A 24,248-nucleotide genomic window follows, 5' to 3' on the forward strand; every position below is an offset into this window, starting at 1 on the left:
TAACAGTCCTCTCTCAGGTGGGCAGAAAAGATTCCATGGACGACTTTAAAGAAAAGCATTTATATTAGCATTTAAGGGGGAGCTAGATAAATAAATGAGAAACGATAATATATGTTTATAGGATTAGGAGGAGGATGGGAGAAGACTTGGACAGCATGAATACCAACAGCCTGCTTACGTGCTGTAAATATTACTTAAATATGTACATGCAGAAGAATTCTCAGATTTTAGCTTAATCAAGGGGGAAATCAGGTACAGAGAACGTGGGGCATAAAGTATTATGGGAATATCTTGGTAGCCAACAAAGAAAGAGAATCCAAGGGTCTTATATTACCAATAAATGGGTTGCAGAGGTGCTGGCAACAAGCTTCCAATTCTCCTTTGATGCAAGAGTGATGCCAAAGGACTGGAGTATTGCAAATGTTATTCCCTTGTTCAAGAAGGGCAGAAGGATGAACTTGGCAATTACAGACCAGTCAGTTTAACATTATTGCTGAGGATGCTTTTAGAAACAATAATCTAGGAGAAAATTAACTGCCACTCGGACAATTATAGACCAATAAAGGAGAGTCAGCACTGATTTGTTAAACAGTATTTGACTAACCTGATTGCATGGATTTTTAAAAGGCATTTGATAAAAGGGCAAAGCAGCAAGGATACAAAAATTTGGTAAGGGATAGAATATGGAGTTATCTCCTCGCACAAGAACTGAATGAGGGATTAGACCGGAGATAAGGATTCCCTTAAAAGAACGGCCGTGTGGTCGAGATCTTGTTCCTGAATTTCTGCCTTCCTGAATTCTTGAATCACCTATCCATTTGTTGGTGTTTAAATTTTCTTTATGCATTTATGTTTAATGCTTTATTTGTCATGAGTTGGACCCTTTTATGTATTGTTTAATATTTTGGTTCAAAGTTCTGATTCAGTTCTTATTCAAGTGCATATGTGTTAATGGTGACTATGGGTGATTCTGTATTCCTCTTTGTCATTTGTTTATATTAACATGCGGGCTAATGTTTGGGGTTTGGTGGGATGATGGGATCGTTGTTATTGATATGGGGATTGACATTACATTCGTTACTGATTATTGTTTATTGTTGGGTATAAATTTGGGAGAAAATGTAAAAGGAGAATAAAAAATATATATATTTTTTTAAGTGTGTTCAAGTGAATAATTAGCAAGAGTTTTATTTTTGACACCTTCAATCAACCGGACTATTGACTCTCATTAGAAGGTAAACAAGAGGGTGGTACGGTGGCGCAGTGGTTAGCACTGCTGCCTCATGGCGCCGAAGACCCGGGTTTGATCCCGGTCCTGGGTCACTGTCCGTGTGGAGTTTGCACATCCTCCCGTCTGCGCGGGTCTCACCCCTACAACCCAAAGATGTGCAGGATAGGTAGATTGGACATGCTAAATCAATGTTCTTCAAAGTCGGGGGCGCGACCCGCGGGAGCCGTAGTCCGCTGCGTTCCCATAACGCCGGCTGCAAGCGACCACAAACATGTAAAACAAAATTTGCCTGCATTGGGCATGTGTATCGATGATCAGGCACGCATGCGCAGTGCGGCCGCTATTTTTTTTTTTTTTTTAACGGTTGCAGCTTTTTGTTTTACAAGTTCTGTAGTGGTTTTTATTCATTTATTTCATTCATTTAATTTTTATTTTTTTCATTTATTTTATTCATTTATTTTTACAAGTTCGGGGGTGGGGGTTTATTTGATAAAATTTTACAGGAAAAAAATTCAGAACTTTGGACAGGTGGAGACTCCATACTTTCCAACACCAGAAGGCTTCACCTTCATCCAACGGGTTCCATTGAAGGAGCGTGTACGAGGGCCAAAGGGACCCAAAACCATTTCCTCCATTTTTGTCAGCAGCATACAAGGTAAGAGAAAATGGTGGGTCGCGCAGGTCGGCCAGCGTGGGTCGAGAAGGTCGGCCGTGTTGGGTCCCGAAGTTTGGTTGGTTGATAAAAATGGGTCCCAGGAAAAAAAAAAGTTTGAAGTAGTGCTAAATTGTCTGTTAATTGGGGAAAAAAAATTGGGTACTCTAAATTCATTAAAAAGGTAAACAAGAGACCCAACAATTATCCAGGAAATTATAAGAGATAAAACACTAGTTGTGCCCAACTGAAGTACTGTGTCCAATTCTTACTTTAGGAAAGGGCATGAAGGCCTTGAGAGGATGCAGAAGAGATTTTCCAGAATGATTCAGAAAACGTGAGACTAAGATGAGGTAACATTTTTCACTCGAAGCATTGTGAATCTTTGAAATTATCCACCCCTGAGGATTGTGGATGCTTCATCGTTGAATTTATTTAAGGCTGAGATGGACAGATTTTAGATCTCTCAGGAATCAAGGGATATGATGAGCAGATGCGGCTGGTTTAGCACACTGGGCTAAATAGCTGGCTTTTAAAGAAGACCAAGGCAGGCTAGCAGTACAGTTCAATTCCCGTACCAGCCTCCCCGAATAGGCACCGGAATGTTCACAGTAACTTCATTCGAAGCCTGCTTGTGACAATAAGCGATTTTCATTCATTTCAGATGGAAAATGGATTAGAGGTTGAAGATCAGGCATGGTCGTCCCCTAGGGTAGATTGGAGAAGCTGGGGTTAGTCACTCTTAGAGCAGGGAAAATGGAGAGGCGATTTGATTGATGTGCATAAAGTCACGAAGGATTTATATCATTTATCTTTCTTTACTGTTTCCAATTGAAGAGCCAGTAACCAGAGGGCACAGGTTTATGGTAATTGGCAAAAGGGCCAGGGAAAACATGATAAAAAATGTCTCCATGCAACAAATAGTAAGGATTTGGAATGCACCACCCCATAGGGTCATGGATACAGAATGGGACAAACTGGACTGCTCTTCAAAAGAGTCAGTGGACACACACACACAAATGGTCTCCTTCTGTGCTGTAATATAGTATAATTTATGACAGGTGATTTGGACAATGTTTATCCTTCAAAGTCATGAAAACAAATGATCTTGTCATCAGCACAACACTGCTGGGGGGACCTTGCTGTGCATAGATTAACAACCATGTTCCCTTCATCACACCAGTGACGACACCTAAAAATAAGTATTTCATTGATTGAAATTGAAAGCATGCAATTCATTTGTTATTAAAAAAGGCTTCAAATACTGATAGCAGTTTTTTCTCAGTTACAACTTAAGTGACATCGCTGAATCAACAATATGTAAACAGGGATTCAGAGCAAATCAACTGACAGTCATACGAATAAGGAGCAGGAATAGACTACCCAGCCACTCGAGCCTTCTCCGCCATTCAATAAGATCATAACTATTCTGATTGTAACTTCAATCCCACATACCCGCCTACCCCCGATAATTTTACACCATCTTATTTATCAAGAATCTAGCCAGCTCTGCCTTAAAATCTATTAAAAGGTTCAACTTCCAGCGCTTTTTGAGGAAGAGAGTTCCAGAGACTCAAGGCCACGAGACAAAGCATTTCTCGTCATCTTTGTCTTAAGTGAGAAACCCCTGTCTTTTTCAAAATGCGACTCCTAGTTCGAGATTCTCCAACAAGAGGAAACAGACTCTCCACATCCACCCTGTCAAGACCCCTTAGGATCATAAAGATTCCGATCAAGTCACCTCTTAATCTTCTAAACTCTAGTGGATGCAAACTTAACCTCTCCAACCTTTTGTCTCAAGACAACCCACCCAATTCTGGCATTAGTCTAGTAAACTTTCTCTGCTTCTAATGCATTTACATCTTTCCTTGGATAAGACCAGTACTATACACAATACTCCAGATGGGATATCACTAGTGTCCTGTATAACTGAAGCTTCCTACATCTGAAATATATTCCCCTTGCAATAAACAATAACATTGTTAGTTTTCTAATTACTTGCTATACCTGTATACTAGCGTTTTGTAATTAACTAAAAAATTTAAAGTATCCAATTCTTTTCTTTCCAAATTAAGCGACAATTTAGCGTGGCCAATCCACCTACCCTGCACATCTTTGGGTTGTGTGGGTGAGAACCACGCAGACATGGGGACAGTGACCCGGGACCGAACCCGGAGCCTTGGTATTGTGATGCAGTAGTGCTAACCACTGCGCCATCCCTTGCCTTTTGTAATTTTAAAAAAATATATTTTTAGTCTCCTCCTTTTTCACATGAAATGAAATGTCATCCAAATTTACACCCACCAACAAACAATCAACGGTAGCAAATACAATCTCAATGAGGATGAAATCCATCTGGACCTGGGGATTTGACAGCCCGCAGACCCAACAATTTGCTCAATGCCACTTCCCTGGTGATTGTAATTTTACTGTGTTACTCCCTCCTTTCGATGTTCTCATTTACAGCTATTTTGAGATGTTACTCTATAGTGAAGACTGGTGTCAAATATCTGTTTGATTAATTTGCATAGCACTACTTTCCATTATCAATTCCCCAAACGCACTTTCTATAGAAAAGAGGGGGGGGGAGAGAGGGAGAGGGGGAGAGAGAGAGGGGGGGGGGAGAAAGAGAGAGGGGGGGGGGAGAAAGAGAGAGGGGGGGGGGAGAAAGAGAGAGGGGGGGGGGAGAAAGAGAGAGGGGGGGGGGAGAAAGAGAGAGGGGGGGGGAGAAAGAGAGAGGGGGGGGGAGAAAGAGAGAGGGGGGGGGGAGAAAGAGAGAGGGGGGGGGGGAGAAAGAGAGAGGGGGGGGGGAGAAAGAGAGAGGGGGGGGGAGAAAGAGAGAGGGGGGGGGAGAAAGAGAGGGGGGGGAGAAAGAGAGGGGGGGGAGAAAGAGAGGGGGGGGAGAAAGAGAGGGGGGGGAGAAAGAGAGGGGGGGGAGAAAGAGAGGGGGGGGGAGAAAGAGAGGGGGGGGAGAAAGAGAGGGGGGGGAGAAAGAGAGGGGGGGGAGAAAGAGAGGGGGGGAGAAAGAGAGGGGGGGAGAAAGAGAGGGGGGGAGAAAGAGAGGGGGGGGGAGAAAGAGAGGGGGGGAGAAAGAGAGGGGGGGGGAGAAAGAGGGGGGGGGGAGAAAGAGGGGGGGGGGGAGAAAGAGGGGGGGGGGGAGAAAGAGGGGGGGGAGAAAGAGGGGGGGGGAGAAAGAGAGGGGGGGGGAGAGAAAGAGAGGGGGGGGGAGAGAAAGAGAGGGGGGGGGGAGAAAGAGGGGGGGGGGAGAAAGAGAGGGGGGGGGGGAGAAAGAGAGGGGGGGGGGAGAAAGAGAGGGGGGGGGGGAGAAAGAGAGGGGGGGAGAGAAAGAGAGGAGGGGGGGGGAGAAAGAGAGGGGGGGGGGGAGAAAGAGAGGGGGGGGGGGAGAAAGAGAGGGGGGGGGGGGAGAAAGAGAGGGGGGGGGGGAGAAAGAGAGGGGGGGGGGGAGAAAGAGAGGGGGGGGGGGAGAGAAAGAGAGGGGGGGGGGAGAGAAAGAGAGGGGGGGGGGAGAGAAAGAGAGGGGGGGGGGGAGAAAGAGAGGGGGGGGGGAGAAAGAGAGGGGGGGGGGGAGAAAGAGAGGGGGGGGGGGAGAAAGAGAGGGGGGGGGGGGAGAAAGAGAGGGGGGGGGGGGAGAAAGAGAGGGGGGGGGGGAGAAAGAGAGGGGGGGGGAGAAAGAGAGGGGGGGGGGGAGAAAGAGAGGGGGGGGGGGAGAAAGAGAGGGGGGGGGGGAGAAAGAGAGGGGGGGGGGGAGAAAGAGAGGGGGGGGGGGAGAAAGAGAGGGGGGGGGAGAAAGAGAGGGGGGGGGAGAAAGAGAGGGGGGGGGGGAGAAAGAGGGGGGGGGGGGGAGAAAGAGGGGGGGGGGGGGGAGAAAGAGAGGGGGGGGGGAGAAAGAGAGGGGGGGGGGAGAAAGAGAGGGGGGGGGGAGAAAGAGAGGGGGGGGGGAGAAAGAGAGGGGGGGGGGGAGAAAGAGAGGGGGGGGGGGAGAAAGAGAGGGGGGGGGAGAAAGAGAGGGGGGGGGGAGAAAGAGAGGGGGGGGGGAGAAAGAGAGGGGGGGGGGGGAGAAAGAGAGGGGGGGGGGGAGAAAGAGAGGGGGGGGGGAGAAAGAGAGGGGGGGGGGGGAGAAAGAGAGGGGGGGGGAGAAAGAGAGGGGGGGGGGAGAAAGAGAGGGGGGGGGGGAGAAAGAGAGGGGGGGGGGGAGAAGAGAGGGGGGGGGGGAGAAAGAGAGGGGGGGGGGAGAAAGAGAGGGGGGGGGGGAGAAAGAGAGGGGGGGGGGGGAGAAAGAGAGGGGGGGGGGGGAGAAAGAGAGGGGGGGGGGGAGAAAGAGAGGGGGGGGGGAGAAAGAGAGGGGGGGGGAGAAAGAGAGGGGGGGGAGAAAGAGAGGGGGGGGGAGAAAGAGAGGGGGGGGTCACTCTGACTGACCCGCTGATGTCCGAGCGGCCACACCCCCCCCGCCCCGGGTACCTTGTCCATCAGCTTCCAGCATTTCTCCACCGCCCTCTTGTCCACCACGCCGGCCGGCTGGTGCGGGTGAGGATGCGGCTGGAAGGCGTCCTTCACCAGCCCGATGAAGCCTCCGGCTTTCCTCATGTTGCTGCCCCGAGCCGCCGCCGCCGCCATGGAGCCGGAGGAGGGTCCCCGGGGTTTGGGCCAACTCGGTGGGGGACCGGGGGGGGGTTCACCTCAGCAGACGGCCGGCTCGCCGCTCACATTATTTTCATGTTGAAGCCTCTCGGCGCCGCCTCAGCTTTTTCCTTCCGCTCGTCCCGCCCTCCGCGCGCGCGCGCCCGGCCGCCGCGGTCAGAGTTCACCCGGGGAAAGCGGACCGCGCAGGGTGGAGGTGGGCGGGGTGCGCAGGCGCGGCCCGGCCAGGATCTGAAGCGATTGACGGGCGGCGCCATGTTTGATACTGGCGACACCTTGTTTACATTGCAACAAGACCAAACCACTGCGGACAGCTGGCGAATTGCAGATCGACCCAAAGGTCGATCAGCGTCTTTTCCTGCTTCTCTCCCACAAATGCTGGATAATTCCTATACTTCCTGTTTTTATTATTTGCATTCTAATTTGTTTGATCTGTATCTTTACCCTTGGTTCCCCAACAACCTTGTTTAATAACAATAATTTACAATCAATCCATTGTTTAAATAGAAACCCTTTTCTCCTTGCTTAATAAATCCCAACAATGCAATGGCTTATCTCTCCCAGACAATGCTGATGCTGTTGGCAGCTGCTACCAGGGGATCTGCTGTCAGCTCTGCCACACTCGTCAGTTTTGCGCCTTCATCACACGACTGTCAAGATCTGGTCTGAAACCGCTCTTCAAGCAGCTCTTCATTTGACCTATGTTTGTAAATAGATATTTTTTAGCATTCGTCTTCGCATCCACATTTAAGTGACCTTTCTTTATTTTCTTCCGCAGATCTTTAGTTATTGTCCAGATTTCTGAGGCAGACAAAAAAGTGGATAATATGGAACATCTGATGAGATTTATTTCCTTGTTACAATAAGACCAGGGCGGTATCATGGACTTGCCTTGCATCAAATGGTTGCTGATTGGTATTTAATGAGTTACTGCAAGGACAATCTTCTCAAATCTGCCTTTTCCAAACATGTCTCATTTTCGCCAGTCAAAATATTGTTGCTGAGGTACAAACAGGATAGATTGCAACCTGTGGCCAGCAGTCCATACTGTCTCCACACTGCCCAGCAGTCCATACTGTCTCCACACTGCCCAGCAGTCCATACTGTCTCCACACTGCCCAGCAGTCCATACTGTCTCCACACTGCCCAGCAGTCCATACTGTCTCCACACTGCCCAGCAGTCCATACTGTCTCCACACTGCCCAGCAGTCCATACTGTCTCCACACTGCCCAGCAGTCCATACTGTCTCCACACTGCCTAGGGCATGCTGTTTGGGGAAACTTGATAAGGCCTGGCCAATATTTCAACCCAAAATCTTTCCAGGATTCAACCATTTGAACTACTACAATCCTAAAATACAAACGAACAGAGATTCTAGGGGGGCATCAGTAAACCTGAAATGGTCCAAGTGCATGTGTCACTTAATCAGCACTTGCCCATGTATCTGAACTTCTATCATATTCTTTTCAAAGTTTCTGATGCCAAGATTTACAGAGCAGAAGGAGGCTATTCATCCCATTGTGTGGTTGCTAGCTGATAAAGAGCTACCCAGTTTCAACCCACCCTCCCGTTCTTGGGCCCATATCCTCAAGTGCATATCCAACTAGTTTTTAATGCCATGAGGTTTCCTATCTCTACCACCCTTTCAAATAGAGAGCTTCAGATTCCTACCACTGTCTGGGTGAAAACAGTACTCTTCAACTTTCCTGTAGTCCTTCCATCAATTACTCTAAATCTAGGCCATTTAACAAAATAGATCATCCCCACCAGGCCTCTTATCATCTTGCCAGACTCGCTACTCTTGATCTTCAATAGTGATTTTAGAAAATAACCTTTCACTGTGAGAAACACCCCTATTTGTATGTGTACAGAATTGCGTTTTTTTCATAGAATTTACATTGCAGAAGGAGGCCATTCGGCCCATCGAGTCTGCACCGGCTCTTGGAAAGAGCACCCTACCCAAGGTCAACACCACCACCCTATCCCCATAACCCCACCCAACACTAAGGGCAATTCTGGACACTAAGGGCAATTTATCACGGCCAATCCACCTAACCTGCACATCTTTGGACTGTGGGAGGAAACCAGAGCACCCGGAGGAAACCCACGCACACACGGGGAGGATGTGCAGACTCCGCACAGACAGTGACCCAAGCCGGAATCGAACCTGGGACCCTGAAGCTGTGAAGCAATTGTGCTATTCACAATGCTACCGTGCTGCCCAAATGAGTTTTAATGAGTAAGAACAATCTGGTGTTGAAATGACATAATTTCATTAAACACCTTTATTTAGTCATAATATTTTTACTAAATGAAGTAAAACAGCGATGGTCTTTGCACCAAAAGATCTATTCCTTTATTCACTTATTGGCGACGAACGCCTGGAAATTGGGCTCCATCCGCCTGTCTGAAAGATGGCGGCGGTCGCTTCCACTCCCCGAGTCAGGCTTCGGTATCCAGGCAACCAGCGCGTGCGCTGCCTAGCAACGGCAAACACTCCTGCTCATCCCGCCCTTCCGCCGTGCTGATTGGCGGGGAGGCATGACTGACGTTCTGATTCGGTGTCTGATTGGCGCTACTCCTGTCAATCAGAACACATCCTGGCAGAGGCTCTCAGACCCGGTCCTGGCAAAAGCAGCATCAACCCCACAGGCTGCGTCTGTGTAAATATGTTTTCTATCATTGCAAATAGATCTATTTTGTTCTTAAACATGTTCTGCAAATTATTAAATACTTGCAGTTGTGTCTATTGATTTGATCAAAATTTAATAAATTGCATTTTCTATTAAATCTTTTATTCGTGTTTTTCTGGTTAAATTAGAGTTGAATATAGATTGTGAACAACATTTAATCTCTCCTATTTTAATTTATCTGTCCCTGTGTAACTGAGGGAATGTTAGGCGATTTCTTTAGTCCTTTTTATATTTGTCCTTCAAAGTTCTTCACTTTGTGACTACCCTCCTACCTGTAATAGTTATCTTCCCAAAAGTGTACAGGAAATCAATGCTCGATTCTCCAACCATCCTGGGACAGTGAGAAAGATTTTTGAATAAACATTCATTGTTGTTGCTGTTCAGTACTGGGGATGAGAAGAGGCATTTGGTGTTCAGCCAAAAGCCGAGACAGGTCTCTGTCCAGTCGAGGCCGAGGTAAAAGTTATGCCCAAGTCCTTGGAATTGAGAAGGTTAAAGAAAACAGCCAGGACTGTGGCTGGCCTTTGTGCAGAGGAAAGTGTGTGAGTGAAGGGTATGTGGAGGGCCTCGGGTCACTCTCAGTGCGGAGTCCGCACATTCTCCCCGTGCCTGCGTGGGTTTCCTCCGGGTGCTCCGGTTTCCTCCCACAAGTCCCGAAAGACGTGCTGTTGGGTGAATTGGACATTCTGAATTCTCCCTCGGTGTACCCAAACAGGCGCCGGAGTGTGGCGACTAGGGGCTTTTCACAGTAACTTCATTGCAGTGTTAATGTAAGCCTACTTGTGACAATAATAAATATGAAATGAAAATCACTTATTGTCACAAGTAGGCTTCAAATGAAGTTACTGTGAAAAGCCCCTAGTCGCCACATTCCGGCACCTGTTCGGGGAGGCTGGTACGGGAATTGAACCGTGCTGCTGGCCTGCCTTGGTCTGCTTTAAAAGCCAGCGATTTAGCCCCGGATATTTCTTTTTATAAAGAAATTTTATTTTAAAAACTTCTATAACGAATTTTTATAAAGAAATACTTCTTTTTAAAAATAAATATTTCTTTTTGTGTGGGGTGTGTGGAGGGTGTGTGGGGTGTGTGGAGGGTGTGTGGGGGGTGTGGGATGTGTGGAGTGTGTGTGGAGGGTGTGTGGAGGATGTGTGGGGTGTGTGGAGGGTGTGTGGGGTGTGTGGAGGGTGTGGGGGGGGGTGTGGAGGTTGTGTGGGGTGTGTGGAGGGTGTGTGGGGTGTGTGGAGGGTGTGTGGGGTGTGTGGAGGGTGTGTGGGGTGTGTGGAGGGTGTGTGGGGTGTGTGGAGGGTGTGTGGGGTGTGTGGAGGGTGTATGGAGGGTGTGTGGAGGGTGTGTGGAGGGTGTGTGGTGTGTGTGGGTGTGGAGGGTGTGTGGGGTGTGTAGGGTGTGGGGAGGGTGTGGAGGGTGTGTGGAGGGTGTGTGGAGGGTGTGTGGGGTGTGTGGAGGGTGTGTGGAGGGTGTGTGGAGGGTGTGTGGGGTGTGTGGAGGGTGTGTGGGGTGTGTGGAGGGTGTGTGGAGGGTGTGTGAAGGGTGTGTGGAGGGTGTGTGGAGGGTGTGTGGGGTGTGTGGAGGGTGTGTGGGGTGTGTGGAGGGTGTGTGGGGTGTGTGGAGGGTGTGTGGGGTGTGTGGAGGGTGTGTGGGGTGTGTGGAGGGTGTGTGGGGTGTGTGGAGGGTGTGTGGGGTGTGTGGAGGGTGTGTGGGGTGTGTGGAGGGTGTATGGAGGGTGTGTGGAGGGTGTGTGGGGTGTAGGGAGGGTGTGTGGAGGGTGTGTGGTGTCTGTGGGTGTGGAGGGTGTGTGGGGTGTGTGGGGTGTGGGGAGGGTGTGGGATGTGTGGAGGGAGTATAGAGGGTGTGTGGAGGGTGTGTGGGGTGTGTGGAGGGTGTGTGGAGGGTGTGTGTGGAGGGTGTGTGGGGTGTGTGGAGGGTGTGTAGAGGTTATGTGGAGGGTGTGTGGAGGGTGTGTGGGGTGTGTGGAGGGTGTGTGGGGTGTGTGGAGGGTGTGTGGGGTGTGTGGAGTGTGTGTGGGGTGTGTGGAGGGTGTGTGGGGTGTGTGGAGGGGGTATAGGGTGTGTTAAGGGTGTGTGGAGGGTGTCTGGAGGGTGTGTGGGGTGTGTGGAGGGTGTATAGGGTGTGTGGAGGGTGTGTGGAGGGTATGTGGTGTGTGTGGGGTGTGTAGAGGGTGTGGAGGGTGTGTGGAGGGTGTGTGGAGGGTTTGTGGGGTGTGTGGAGGGTGTGTGGAGGGTGTGTGGGGTGTGTGGAGTGTGTGTGGGGTGTGTGGAGGGTGTATAGGGTGTGTGGAGGGTGTGTGGAGTGTGTGTGGGGTGTGTGGAGGGTGTGTGGGGTGTGTGGAGGGGGTATAGGGTGTGTTAAGGGTGTGTGGAGGGTGTCTGGAGGGTGTGTGGGGTGTGTGGAGGGGGTATAGGGTGTGTTAAGGGTGTGTGGAGGGTGTCTGGAGGGTGTGTGGGGTGTGTGGAGGGGGTATAGGGTGTGTTAAGGGTGTGTGGATGGTGTGTGGAGGGTGTGTGGGGTGTGTGGAGGGTGTGTGGAGGGTGTGTAGGGTGTGTGGAGGGTGTGTGGTGTGTGTGGAGGGTGTGTGGAGGGTGTGTGGGGTGTGTGGAGGGTGTGTGGGGTGTGGAGGATGTGTGGGGTGTGGAGGGTGTGTGGGGTGTGCGGAGGGTGTGTGGGGTGTGTGGAGGATGTGGATGGTGTGTGTGGAGGGTGTGTGGGGTGTGCGGAGGGTGTGTGGAGGGTGTGCGGAGGGTGTGTGGGGTGTGCGGAGGGTGTGTGGAGGGTGTGTGGGGTGTGCGGAGGGTGTGTGGGGTGTGTGGGGTGTGTGGAGGGTGTGTGGGGTGTGTGGAGGGTGTGTGGAGGGTGTGTGGGGTGTGTGGAGGGTGTGTGGGGTGTGTGGAGGGTGTGTGAAGGGTGTGTGGAGGGTGTGTGGAGGGTGTGTGGAGGGTGTGTGGGGTGTGTGGAGGGTGTGTGGGGTGTGTGGAGGGTGTGGAGGGTGTGCGGAAGGTGTGTGGGGTGTGTGGAGGGTGTGTGGAGGGTGTGTGGGGTGTGTGGAGGGTGTGTGGAGGGTGTGTGAAGGGTGTGTGGAGGGTGTGTGGAGGGTGTGTGGAGGGTGTGTGGAGGGTGTGTGGGGTGTGCGGAGGGTGTGTGGGGTGTGCGGAGGGTTTGTGTGGGGTGCGGAGGGTGTGTGGAGTGTGTGGAGGGTGTGTGGGGTGTGTGGAGGGTGTGTGGGGTGTGTGGAGGGTGTGTGGGGTGTGTGGAGGGTGTGTGGGGTGTGTGGAGGGTGTGTGGGGTGTGTGGAGGGTGTGCGGAGGGTGTGTGGGGTGTGCGGAGGGTGTGTGGAGGGTGTGTGGGGTGTGTGGAGGGTGTGTGGGGTGTGCGGAGGGTGTGTGGAGGGTGTGTGTGGTGTGTGGGGTGTGTGGAGGGTGTGTGGGGTGTGCGGAGGGTGTGTGTGGGGTGTGTGGAGGGTGTGTGGGGTGTGCGGAGGGTGTGTGGAGGGTGTGTGGGGTGTGTGGAGGGTGTGTGGGGTGTGTGGAGGGTGTGTGGAGGGTGTGTGGGGTGTGTGGAGGGTGTGTGGGGTGTGTGGAGGGTGTGTGGAGGGTGTGTGAAGGGTGTGTGGAGGGTGTGTGGAGGGTGTGTGGAGGGTGTGTGGAGGGTGTGTGGGGTGTGCGGAGGGTGTGTGGGGTGTGTGGGGTGTGTGGAGGGTGTGTGGGGTGTGTGGAGGGTGTGTGGAGGGTGTGTGGGGTGTGTGGAGGGTGTGTGGGGTGTGTGGAGGGTGTGTGAAGGGTGTGTGGAGGGTGTGTGGAGGGTGTGTGGGGTGTGTGGAGGGTGTGTGGTGTGTGTGGAGGGTGTGCGGAAGGTGTGTGGGGTGTGTGGAGGGTGTGTGGGGTGTGTGGAGGGTGTGTGGAGGGTGTGTGAAGGGTGTGTGGAGGGTGTGTGGAGGGTGTGTGGAGGGTGTGTGGAGGGTGTGTGGGGTGTGCGGAGGGTGTGTGGGGTGTGCGGAGGGTTTGTGTGGGGTGCGGAGGGTGTGTGGAGTGTGTGGAGGGTGTGTGGGGTGTGTGGAGGGTGTGTGGGGTGTGTGGAGGGTGTGTGGGGTGTGTGGAGGGTGTGTGGGGTGTGTGGAGGGTGTGTGGGGTGTGTGGGGTGTGTGGAGGGTGTGCGGAGGGTGTGTGGGGTGTGCGGAGGGTGTGTGGAGGGTGTGTGGGGTGTGTGGAGGGTGTGTGGGGTGTGCGGAGGGTGTGTGGAGTGTGTGTGTGGTGTGTGGGGTGTGTGGAGGGTGTGTGGGGTGTGCGGAGGATGTGTGTGGGGTGTGTGGAGGGTGTGTGGGGTGTGCGGAGGGTGTGTGGAGGGTGTGTGGGGTGTGTGGAGGGTGTGTGGAGGGTGTGTGGGGTGTGTGGAGGGTGTGTGGGGTGTGTGGAGGGTGTGTGGAGGGTGTGTGAAGGGTGTGTGGAGGGTGTGTGGAGGGTGTGTGGAGGGTGTGTGGGGTGTGTGGAGGGTGTGTGGGGTGTGTGGAGGGTGTGTGGGGTGTGTGGGGTGTGTGGAGGGTGTGTGGAGGGTGTGTGGGGTGTAGGGAGGGTGTGTGGAGGGTGTGTGGTGTGTGTGGGGTGTAGGGAGGGTGTGTGGAGGGTGTGCGGAGGGTGTGTGGGGTGTGGGGAGGGTGTGGGATGTGTGGAGGGAGTATAGAGGGTGTGTGGAGGGTGTGTGGGGTGTGTGGAGGGTGTGTGTGGAGGGTGTGTGGGGTGTGTGGAGGGTGTGTGGGGTGTGTGGAGGGTGTGGAGGGGGTGTGGAGGGTGAGTGGGGTGTGTGGAGGGTGTGTGGGGTGTGTGGAGGGTGTGTGGGGTGTGGAGGATGTGTGGAGGGGGTGTGTGGGTGTGTGGAGGGTCTGTGGGGTGTGTGGAGTGTGTGTGGAGGGTGTGTGGAGGGCGTGTGGGGTGTCTGGAGGGTGTGTGGGGTGTGTAGAGGGTGTGTGGAGGGTGTGTGAAGGGTGTGTGGAGGGTGTGTGGAGGGTGTGTGGGGTGTGTGGAGTGTGTGTGGGGTGTGTGGAGGGTGTATAGGGTGTGTGGAGGGTGTGTGGGGTGTGTGGAGGGTGTGTGGGGTGTGTGGAGTGTGTGTGGGGTGTGTGGAGGATGTGTGGGGTGTGTGGAGGGGGTATAGGGTGTGTTAAGGGTGTGTGGAGGGTGTCTGGAGGGTGTGTGGGGTGTGTGGAGGGTGTATAGGGTGTGTGGAGGGTGTGTGGAGGGTATGTGGTGTGTGTGGGGTGTGTAGAGGGTGTGGAGGGTGTGTGGAGGGTGTGTGGAGGGTGTGTGGAGGGTGTGTGGAGGGTGTGTGGGGTGTGTGGAGTGTGTGTGGGGTGTGTGGAGGGTGTGTGGGGTGTGTGGAAGGGGTATAGGGTGTGTTAAGGGTGTGTGGAGGGTGTCTGGAGGGTGTGTGGGGTGTGTAGAGGGTGTGGAGGGTGTGTGGAGGGTGTGTGGAGGGTTTGTGGGGTGTGTGGAGGGTGTGTGGGTTGTGTGGAGGGTGTATAGGGTGTGTTAAGGGTGTGTGGAGGGTGTCTGGAGGGTGTGTGGGGTGTGTGGAGGGGGTATAGGGTGTGTTAAGGGTGTGTGGAGGGTGTCTGGAGGGTGTGTGGGGTGTGTGGAGGGTGTATAGGGTGTGTGGAGTGTGTGTGGAGGGTGTGTGGGGTGTGTGGAGGGTGTGTGGTGTGTGTGGCGGGTGTGTGGAGGGTGTGTGGGGTGTGTGGAGGGTGTGTGGTGTGTGTGGAGGGTGTGTGAAGGGTGTGTGGGGTGTGGAGGATGTGTGGAGGGTGTGGAGAGTGTGTGGAGGGTGTGTGGAGGGTGTGTGGGGTGTGTGGGGTGTGTGGAGGGTGTGTGGTGTGTGTGGAGGGTGTGTGGAGGGTGTGTGGGGTGTGTGGAGGGTGTGTGGAGGGTGTGTGGGGTGTGTGGAGGGTGTGTGGTGTGTGTGGAGGGTGTGTGGAGGGTGTGTGGGGTGTGGAGGATGTGTGGAGGGTGTGGAGAGTGTGTGGAGGGTGTGTGGAGGGTGTGTGGGGTGTGTGGAGGGTGTGTGGAGGGAGTGTGGGGTGTGTGGAGGGTGTGCGGAGGGTGTGTGGGGTGTGCGGAGGGTGTGTGGAGGGAGTGTGGGGTGTGTGGAGGGTGTGCGGAGGGTGTGTGGAGGGTGTGTGGGGTGTGTGGAGTGTGTGTGGAGGGAGTGTGGGGTGTGTGGAGGGTGTGTGGGGTGTGCGGAGGGTGTGTGGAGGGAGTGTGGGGTGTGTGGAGGGTGTGTGGGGTGTGCGGAGGGTGTGTGGAGGGAGTGTGGGGTGTGTGGAGGGTGTGCGGAGGGTGTGTGGAGGGTGTGTGGGGTGTGTGGAGTGTGTGTGGGGTGTGTGGAGGGTGTGTGGGGTGTGCGGAGGGTGTGTGGGGTGTGTGGAGGGTGTGTGGAGGGTGTGTGGGGTGTGTGGAGGGTGTGTGGGGTGTGTGGAGGGTGTGTGAAGGGTGTGTGGAGGGTGTGTGGAGGGTGTGTGGAGTGTGTGGAGGGTGTGTGGGGTGTGTGGAGGGTGTGTGGAGGGTGTGTGGGGTGTGTGGAGGGTGTGTGGGGTGTGTGGAGGGTGTGTGGGGTGTGTGGAGGGTGTGTGGGGTGTGCGGAGGGTGTGTGGGGTGTGTGGGGTGTGCGGAGGGTGTGTGGAGGGTGTGTGGGGTGTGTGGAGGGTGTGTGGGGTGTGCGGAGGGTGTGTGGAGGGTGTGTGTGGTGTGTGGGGTGTGTGGAGGGTGTGTGGGGTGTGTGGAGGGTGTGTGGGGTGAGTGGAGGGTGTGTGGGGTGTGTGGAGGGTGTGTGGGGTGTGCGGAGGGTGTGTGGAGGGTGTGTGGGGTGTGTGGAGGGTGTGTGGAGGGTGTGTGGGGTGTGTGGAGGGTGTGTGGGGTTTGTGGAGGGTGTGTGGAGGGTGTGTGGGGTGTGTGTGGAGGGTGTGTGGAGGGTGTGTGGAGGGTGTGTGGAGGGTGTGTGGGGTGTGTGAAGGGTGTGTGAAGGGTGTGTGGAGGGTGTGTGGAGGGTGTGTGGGGTGTGTGGAGGGTGTGTGGGGTGTGTGGAGGGTGTGTGGGGTGTGTGGGGTGTGTGGAGGGTGTGTGGAGGGTGTGTGGGGTGTAGGGAGGGTGTGTGGAGGGTGTGTGGTGTGTGTGGGTGTGGAGGGTGTGTGGGGTGTGTGGGGTGTGGGGAGGGTGTGGGATGTGTGGAGGGAGTATAGAGGGTGTGTGGAGGGTGTGTGGGGTGTGTGGAGGGTGTGTGGAGGGTGTGTGTGGAGGGTGTGTGGGGTGTGTGGAGGGTGTGTAGAGGTTATGTGGAGGGTGTGTGGAGGGTGTGTGGGGTGTGTGGAGGGTGTGTGGGGTGTGTGGAGGGTGTGGAGGGGGTGTGGAGGGTGAGTGGGGTGTGTGGAGGGTGTATAGAGGGTGTGTGGAGGGTGTGTGGGGTGTGTGGAGGGTGTGTGGGGTGTGTGGAGGGTGTGTGGGGTGTGTGGAGGGTGTGTGGGGTGTGTGGAGGGTGTGTGGGGTGTGGAGGATGTGTGGAGGGGGTGCGTGGGTGTGTGGAGGGTCTGTGGGGTGTGTGGAGGGTGTGTGGAGGGTGTGTGGAGGGTGTGTGGGGTGTCTGGAGGGTGTGTGGGGTGTGTAGAGGGTGTGTGGAGGGTGTGTGAAGGGTGTGTGGAGGGTGTGTGGAGGGTGTGTGGGGTGTGTGGAGTGTGTGTGGGGTGTGTGGAGGGTGTATACGGTGTGTGGAGGGTGTGTGGGGTGTGTGGAGGGTGTGTGGGGTGTGTGGAGTGTGTGTGGGGTGTGTGGAGGGTGTGTGGGGTGTGTGGAGGGGGTATAGGGTGTGTTAAGGGTGTGTGGAGGGTGTCTGGAGGGTGTGTGGGGTGTGTGGAGGGTGTATAGGGTGTGTGGAGGGTGTGTGGAGGGTATGTGGTGTGTGTGGGGTGTGTAGAGGGTGTGGAGGGTGTGTGGAGGGTGTGTGGAGGGTTTGTGGGGTGTGTGGAGGATGTGTGGGTTGTGTGGAGGGTGTGTGGAGGGTGTGTGGAGGGTGTGTGGAGGGTGTGTGGGGTGTGTGGAGTGTGTGTGGGGTGTGTGGAGGGTTTGTGGGGTGTGTGGAGGGGGTATAGGGTGTGTTAAGGGTGTGTGGAGGGTGTCTGGAGGGTGTGTGGGGTGTGTAGAGGGTGTGGAGGGTGTGTGGAGGGTGTGTGGAGGGTTTGTGGGGTGTGTGGAGGGTGTGTGGGTTGTGTGGAGGGGGTATAGGGTGTGTTAAGGGTGTGTGGAGGGTGTCTGGAGGGTGTGTGGGGTGTGTGGAGGGGGTATAGGGTGTGTTAAGGGTGTGTGGAGGGTGTCTGGAGGGTGTGTGGGGTGTGTGGAGGGTGTATAGGGTGTGTGGAGTGTGTGTGGGGTGTGTGGAGGGTGTGTGGGGTGTGTGGAGGGTGTGTGGAGGGTGTGTGGGGTGTGTGGAGGGTGTGTGGTGTGTGTGGAGGGTGTGTGGGGTGTGTGGAGGGTGTGTGGAGGGTGTGGAGAGTGTGTGGAGGGAGTGTGGGGTGTGTGGAGGGTGTGTGGGGTGTGCGGAGGGTGTGTGGGGTGTGTGGATGGTGTGTGGGGTGTGCGGAGGGTGTGTGGAGGGAGTGTGGTGTGTGTGGAGGGTGTGTGGGGTGTGCGGAGGGTGTGTGGAGGGAGTGTGGGGTGTGCGGAGGGTGTGTGGAGGGTGTGTGGGGTGTGTGGAGTGTGTGTGGGGTGTGTGGAGGGTGTGTGGGGTGTGCGGAGGGTGTGTGGGGTGTGTGGGGTGTGTGGAGGGTGTGCGGAGGGTGTGTGGGGTGTGTGGAGGGTGTGTGGAGGGTGTGTGGAGGGTGTGTGGGGTGTGCGGAGGGTGTGTGGAGGGTGTGTGGGGTGTGCGGAGGGTGTGTGGGGTGTGTGGGGTGTGTGGAGGGTGTGCGGAAGGTGTGTGGGGTGTGTGGAGGATGTGTGGAGGGTGTGTGGGGTGTGCGGAGGGTGTGTGGAGGGTGTGTGGGGTGTGTGGAGGGTGTGGAGGGTGTGTGAAGGGTGTGTGGAGGGTGTGTGGGGTGTGCGGAGGGTGTGTGGAGGGTGTGTGGGGTGTGTGGAGGGTGTGTGGAGGGTGTGTGGGGTGTGTGGAGGGTGTGTGGGGTGTGTGGAGGGTGTGTGGGGTGTGTGGAGGGTGTGTGGGGTGTGTGGAGGGTGTGTGGGGTGTGCGGAGGGTGTGTGGAGGGTGTGTGGGGTGTGTGGAGGGTGTGTGGGGTGTGCGGAGGGTGTGTGGGGTGTGTGGAGGGTGTGTGGAGGGTGTGCGGAGTGTGTGTGTGGGGTGTGTGGAGGGTGTGTGGGGTGTGCGGAGGGTGTGTGGAGGGTGTGTGGGGTGTGTGGAGGGTGTGTGGAGGGTGTGTGGGGTGTGTGGAGGGTGTGTGGAGGGTGTGTGGGGTGTGTGGAGGGTGTGTGGGGTGTGTGGAGGGTGTGTGGGGTGTGTGGGGTGTGTGGAGGGTGTGTGGAGGGTGTGTAGGGAGGGTGTGTGGAGGGTGTGTGGTGTGTGTGGGTGTGGAGGGTGTGTGGGGTGTGTGGGGTGTGGGGAGGGTGTGGGATGTGTGGAGGGAGTATAGAGGGTGTGTGGAGGGTGTGTGGGGTGTGTGGAGGGTGTGTGGAGGGTGTGTGTGGAGGGTGTGTGGGGTGTGTGGAGGGTGTGTAGAGGTTATGTGGAGGGTGTGTGGAGGGTGTGTGGGGTGTGTGGAGGGTGTGTGGGGTGTGTGGAGGGTGTGGAGGGGGTGTGGAGGGTGAGTGGGGTGTGTGGAGGGTGTATAGAGGGTGTGTGGAGGGTGTGTGGGGTGTGTGGAGGGTGTGTGGGGTGTGTGGAGGGTGTGTGGGGTGTGGAGGATGTGTGGAGGGGGTGTGTGGGTGAAGGAAGGTCTGTGGGGTGTGTGGAGTGTGTGTGGAGGGTGTGTGGAGGGTGTGTGGGGTGTCTGGAGGGTGTGTGGGGTGTGTAGAGGGTGTGTGGAGGGTGTGTGAAGGGTGTGTGGAGGGTGTGTGGAGGGTGTGTGGGGTGTGTGGAGTGTGTGTGGGGTGTGTGGAGGGTGTATAGGGTGTGTGGAGGGTGTGTGGGGTGTGTGGAGGGTGTGTGGGGTGTGTGGAGTGTGTGTGGGGTGTGTGGAGGGTGTGTGGGGTGTGTGGAGGGGGTATAGGGTGTGTTAAGGGTGTGTGGAGGGTGTCTGGAGGGTGTGTGGGGTGTGTGGAGGGTGTATAGGGTGTGTGGAGGGTGTGTGGAGGGTATGTGGTGTGTGTGGGGTGTGTGGAGGGTGTGTGGAGGGTTTGTGGGGTGTGTGGAGGGTGTGTGGGTTGTGTGGAGGGTGTGTGGAGGATGTGTGGAGGGTGTGTGGAGGGTGTGTGGGGTGTGTGGAGTGTGTGTGGGGTGTGTGGAGGGTGTGTGGGGTGTGTGGAGGGGGTATAGGGTGTGTTAAGGGTGTGTGGAGGGTGTCTGGAGGGTGTGTGGGGTGTGTAGAGGGTGTGGAGGGTGTGTAGGGTGTGTGGAGGGTTTGTGGGGTGTGTGGAGGGTGTGTGGGTTGTGTGGAGGGTGTATAGGGTGTGTTAAGGGTGTGTGGAGGGTGTCTGGAGGGTGTGTGGGGTGTGTGGAGGGGGTATAGGGTGTGTTAAGGGTGTGTGGAGGGTGTCTGGAGGGTGTGTGGGGTGTGTGGAGGGTGTATAGGGTGTGTGGAGTGTGTGTGGGGTGTGTGGAGGGTGTGTGGGGTGTGTGGAGGGTGTGTGGAGGGTGTGTGGGGTGTGTGGAGGGTGTGTGGTGTGTGTGGAGGGTGTGTGGAGGGTGTGTGGGGTGTGGAGGATGTGTGGAGGGTGTGGAGAGTGTGTGGAGGGAGTGTGGGGTGTGTGGAGGGTGTGTGGGGTGTGTGGAGGGTGTGTGGGGTGTGCGGAGGGTGTGTGGAGGGAGTGTGGGGTGTGTGGAGGGTGTGTGGGGTGTGCGGAGGGTGTGTGGAGGGAGTGTGGGGTGTGTGGAGGGTGTGCGGAGGGTGTGTGGAGGGAGTGTGGGGTGTGTGGAGGGTGTGCGGAGGGTGTGTGGAGGGTGTGTGGGGTGTGTGGAGTGTGTGTGGGGTGTGTGGAGGGTGTGTGGGGTGTGTGGAGGGGGTATAGGGTGTGTGAAGGGTGTGTGGAGGGTGTCTGGAGGGTGTGTGGGGTGTGTGGAGGGTGTGTGGAGTATGTGTGGGGTGTGTGGAGGGTGTGTGGGGTGTGTGGAGGGTATGTGGGGTGTGGAGGATGTGTGGGGTGTGGAGGGTGTGTGGAGGATGTGTGGGGTGTGCGGAGGGTGTGTGGAGTGTGTGGAGGGTGTGTGGGGTGTGTCGGGCGTGTGGAGGGTGTGTGGAGGGTGTGTGGAGGGTGTGTGGAGGGAGTGTGGGGTGTGTGGAGGGTGTGCGGAGGGTGTGTGGAGGGAGTGTGGGGTGTGTGGAGGGTGTGCGGAGGGTGTGTGGAGGGTGTGTGGGGTGTGTGGAGTGTGTGTGGGGTGTGCGGAGGGTGTGTGGAGTGTGTGGAGGGTGTGTGGGGTGTGTCGGGCGTGTGGAGGGTGTGTGGAGGGTGTGTGGAGGGTGTGTGGAGGGTGTGTGGAGGGTGTGGAGGGTGTGGAGGGTGTGCGCAGGGTGTGTGGGGCGTGTGGAGGGTGTGTGGAGGGTGTGTGGAGGGTGTGTGGAGGGTGTGTGGAGGGTGTGTGGGGGGGGTGTGGGGTGTGGAGGGTGTGTGGAGGGTGTGGAGGGTGTGCGGAGGGTGTGTGGGGCGTGTGGAGGGTGTGTGGAGGGTGTGTGGAGGGTGTGTGGGGTGTGTGGAGGGTGTGTGGGGGGGGTGTGGGGTGTGGAGGGTGTGTGGAGGGTGTGGAGGGTGTGGAGGGTGTGCGGAGGGTGTGTGGGGTGCGGAGGGTGTGTGGAGGGTGTGTGGGGTGTGTGTGGGGTGTGTGGAGGGTGTGTGGGGTGTGGAGGGTGTGTGGAGGGTGTGTGGGGTGTGTGGGGGGTGTGTGGAGGGTGTGTGGGGTGTGTGGAGAGTGTGTGGGGTGTGTGGAGGGTGTGTGTGGGGGGGGTGTGGGGTGTGGAGGGTGTGTGGGGTGTGGAGGGTGTGTGGAGGGTGTGTGGGGTGTGTGGAGGGTGTGTGGGGTGTGCGGAGGGTGTGGAGGGGGTGTGGAGGGTGTGTGGGGTGTGTGGAGGGTGTGTGGGGTGTGTGTCTGGGGTTGTGGAGGGTGTGTGGGGTGTGCGGAGGGTGTGTGGGGTGCGGAGGGTGTGCGGAGGGTGTGTGGAGGGTGTGTGGGGTGTGTGGAGGGTGTGTGGGGTGTGCGGAGGGTGTGGAGGGTGTGTGGAGGGTGTGCGGAGGGTGTGCGGAGGGTGTGTGGAGGGTGTGTGGGGTGTGTGGAGGGTGTGTGGGGTGTGCGGAGGGTGTGTGGGGTGCGGAGGGTGTGCGGAGGGTGTGTGGGGGGTGTGTGGGGGGGGTGTGGGGTGTGCGGAGGGTCTGTGGGGTGTGTGGAGGGTGTGTGGAGAGTGTGTGGAGGGTGTGGAGGGTGTGGAGGATGTGTGGAGGGTGTGTGGGGTGTGGAGGGTGTGTGGGGTGCGGAGGGTTTGTGGGGTGTGCGGAGGGTGTGTGGGGGGTGTGCGGAGGGTGTGTGGGGTGTGTGGAGGGTGTGTGGGGTGTGTGGAGGGTGTGTGGGGTGTGCGGAGGGTGTGTGGAGGGTGTGCGGAGGGTGTGTGGGGTGTGCGGAGGGTGTGTGGAGGGTGTGTGGGGTGTGTGGAGGGTGTGTGGGGTGTGTGGAGGGTGTGTGGATGGTGTGCAGGGTGTGTGGGGTGTGTGGAGGGTGTGTGGGGTATGCGGAGTGTGTGTGTGGGGTGTGTGGAGGGTGTGTGCAGGGTGTGTGGGGTGTGCGGAGGGTGTGTGGAGGGTGTGTGGAGGGTGTGTGGGGTGTGTGGAGGGTGTGTGGGGTGTGTGGGGTGTGCGGAGGGTGTGTGGAGGGTGTGTGGGGTGTGTGGAGGGTGTGTGGGGTATGCGGAGGGTGTGTGGAGGGTGTGTGGGGTGTGTGGAGGGTGTGTGGGGTATGCGGAGTGTGTGTGTGGGGTGTGTGGAGGGTGTGCGGAGGGTGTGCGGAGGGTGTGTGGAGGGTGTGTGGGGTGTGTGGAGGGTATGTGGAGAGTGTGTGGAGGGTGTGTGGGGTGTGTGGAGGGTGTGTGGGGTGTGGAGGATGTGTGGGGTGTGCGGAGGGTGTGTGGAGTGTGTGGAGGGTGTGGAGAGTGTGTGGAGGGAGTGTGGGGTGTGCGGAGGGTGTGTGGGGTGTGTGGAGGGTGTGTGGGGTGTGTGGAGGGTGTGTGGGGTGTGGAGGATGTGTGGGGTGTGCGGAGGGTGTGTGGAGTGTGTGGAGGGTGTGGAGAGTGTGTGGAGGGAGTGTGGGGTGTGTGGAGGGAGTGTGGGGTGTGTGGAGGGTGTGTGGGGTGTGTGGAGGGTGTGTGGAGGGTGTGTGGGGTGTGTGGAGGGTGTGTGGGGTGTGGAGGGTGTGTGGGGTGTGTGGAGGGTGTGTGGGGGGGTTGTGGGGGGGGTGTGGGGTGTGGAGGGTGTGTGGAGGGTGTGGAGGGTGTAGAGGGTGTGCGGAGGGTGTGTGGGGTGTGTGGAGGGTGTGTGGAGGGTGTGTGGGGTGTGTGGGGTGTGTGGAGGGTGTGTGTGGGGGGGGTGTAGGGTGTGTGGAGGGTGTGTGGGGTGTGTGGAGGGTGTGTGGGGTGTGCGGAGGGTGTGGAGGGGGTGTGGAGGGTGTGTGGGGTGTGCGGAGGGTGTGTGGGGTACGGAGGGTGTGCGGAGGGTGTGTGGGGTGTGCGGAGGGTGTGTTGTGGGTGTGTGGAGGGTGTGTGGGGTGTGGAGGGTGTGTGGAGGGTGTGTGGGGTGTGCGGAGGGTGTGTGGGGTGTGTGGAGGGTGTGTGGGGTGTGTGGAGGGTGTGTGGGGTGTGTGGAGGGTGTGTGGGGTGCGGAGGGTGTGCGGAGGGTGTGTGGAGGGTGTGTGGGGTGTGTGGAGGGTGTGTGGAGAGTGTGTGGAGGGTGTGTGGGGTGTGGAGGGTGTGTGGAGGGTGTGTGGAGAGTGTGTGGGCGGTGTGTGGGGTGTGTGTGCGGTGTGCGGAGGATATGTGGGGTGTGTGGAGGGTGTGTGGGGTGTGCGGAGGGTGTGTGGGGTGTGTGGAGGGTGTGTGGGGTGTGCGGAGGGTGTGTGGGGTGTGTGGGGTGTGTGGAGGGTGTGTGGGGTGTGCGGAGGGTGTGTGGAGTGTGTGTGGGGTGTGTGGAGGGTGTGTGGGGTGTGCGGAGGGTGTGTGGGGTGTGTGGGGTGTGTGGAGGGTGTGTGGGGTGTGTGTGGGGTGTGTGGAGGGTGTGTGGGGTGTGCGGAGGGTGTGTGGGGTGTGGAGGGTGTGTGGAGGGTGTGTGGAGGGTGTGCGGAGGGTGTGTGGAGGGTGTGTGGAGGGTGTGTGGGGTGTGTGGAGGGTGTGTGGGGTGTGCGGAGGGTGTGTGGGGTGTGGAGGGTGTGTGGAGGGTGTGTGGGGTGTGCGGAGGGTGTGTGGAGGGTGTGTGGAGGGTGTGTGGGGTGTGTGGAGGGTGTGTGGGGTGTGCGGAGGGTGTGTGTGGTGTGCGGAGGGTGTGGAGGGTGTGTGGAGGGTGTGTGGGGTGTGCGGAGGGTGTGTGGAGGGTGTGCGGAGGGTGTGTGGGGTGTGTGGAGGGTGTGTGGAGGGTGTGTGGGGTGTGCGGAGGGTGTGTGGAGGGTGTGTGGAGGGTGTGTGGGGTGTGTGGAGGGTGTGTGGGGTGTGCGGAGGGTGTGGAGGGTGTGTGGGGTGTGCGGAGGGTGTGGAGGGTGTGTGGAGGGTGTGTGGGGTGTGCGGAGGGTGTGTGGAGGGTGTGCGGAGGGTGTGTGGAGGGTGTGTGGGGTGTGTGGGGTGTGTGGAGGGTGCGGAGGGTGTGCGGAGGGTGT

At 57.2% G+C, this 24,248-nt stretch overlaps 2 protein-coding genes across 3 annotated transcripts in view; one reads left to right on the forward strand and one right to left on the reverse strand.

The window, feature by feature from the left end:
- cbl (Cbl proto-oncogene, E3 ubiquitin protein ligase) overlaps positions 1-6,673 on the reverse strand; it is a 294,821-nt gene extending 288,148 nt beyond the window's left edge. The window contains exon 1 of the mRNA XM_072486364.1: positions 6,363-6,673. Coding sequence (XP_072342465.1) covers positions 6,363-6,518 — 156 coding nt within the window. The 5' untranslated portion in view covers positions 6,519-6,673. The remainder of the gene's footprint in view (positions 1-6,362) is intronic.
- A 2,457-nt stretch (positions 6,674-9,130) lies between these two features.
- drc12 (dynein regulatory complex subunit 12 homolog) overlaps positions 9,131-24,248 on the forward strand; it is a 48,298-nt gene continuing 33,180 nt past the window's right edge. For both annotated transcript variants that reach the window (XM_072486365.1, XM_072486366.1), the window contains exon 1: positions 9,131-9,206. The gene's annotated coding sequence lies outside the window, so the exon portion shown is untranslated. The remainder of the gene's footprint in view (positions 9,207-24,248) is intronic.

This window comes from Scyliorhinus torazame, chromosome 21 (genome assembly GCF_047496885.1).
Source record: "Scyliorhinus torazame isolate Kashiwa2021f chromosome 21, sScyTor2.1, whole genome shotgun sequence".
In the NCBI taxonomy this organism is placed as follows: domain Eukaryota; kingdom Metazoa; phylum Chordata; class Chondrichthyes; order Carcharhiniformes; family Scyliorhinidae; genus Scyliorhinus; species Scyliorhinus torazame.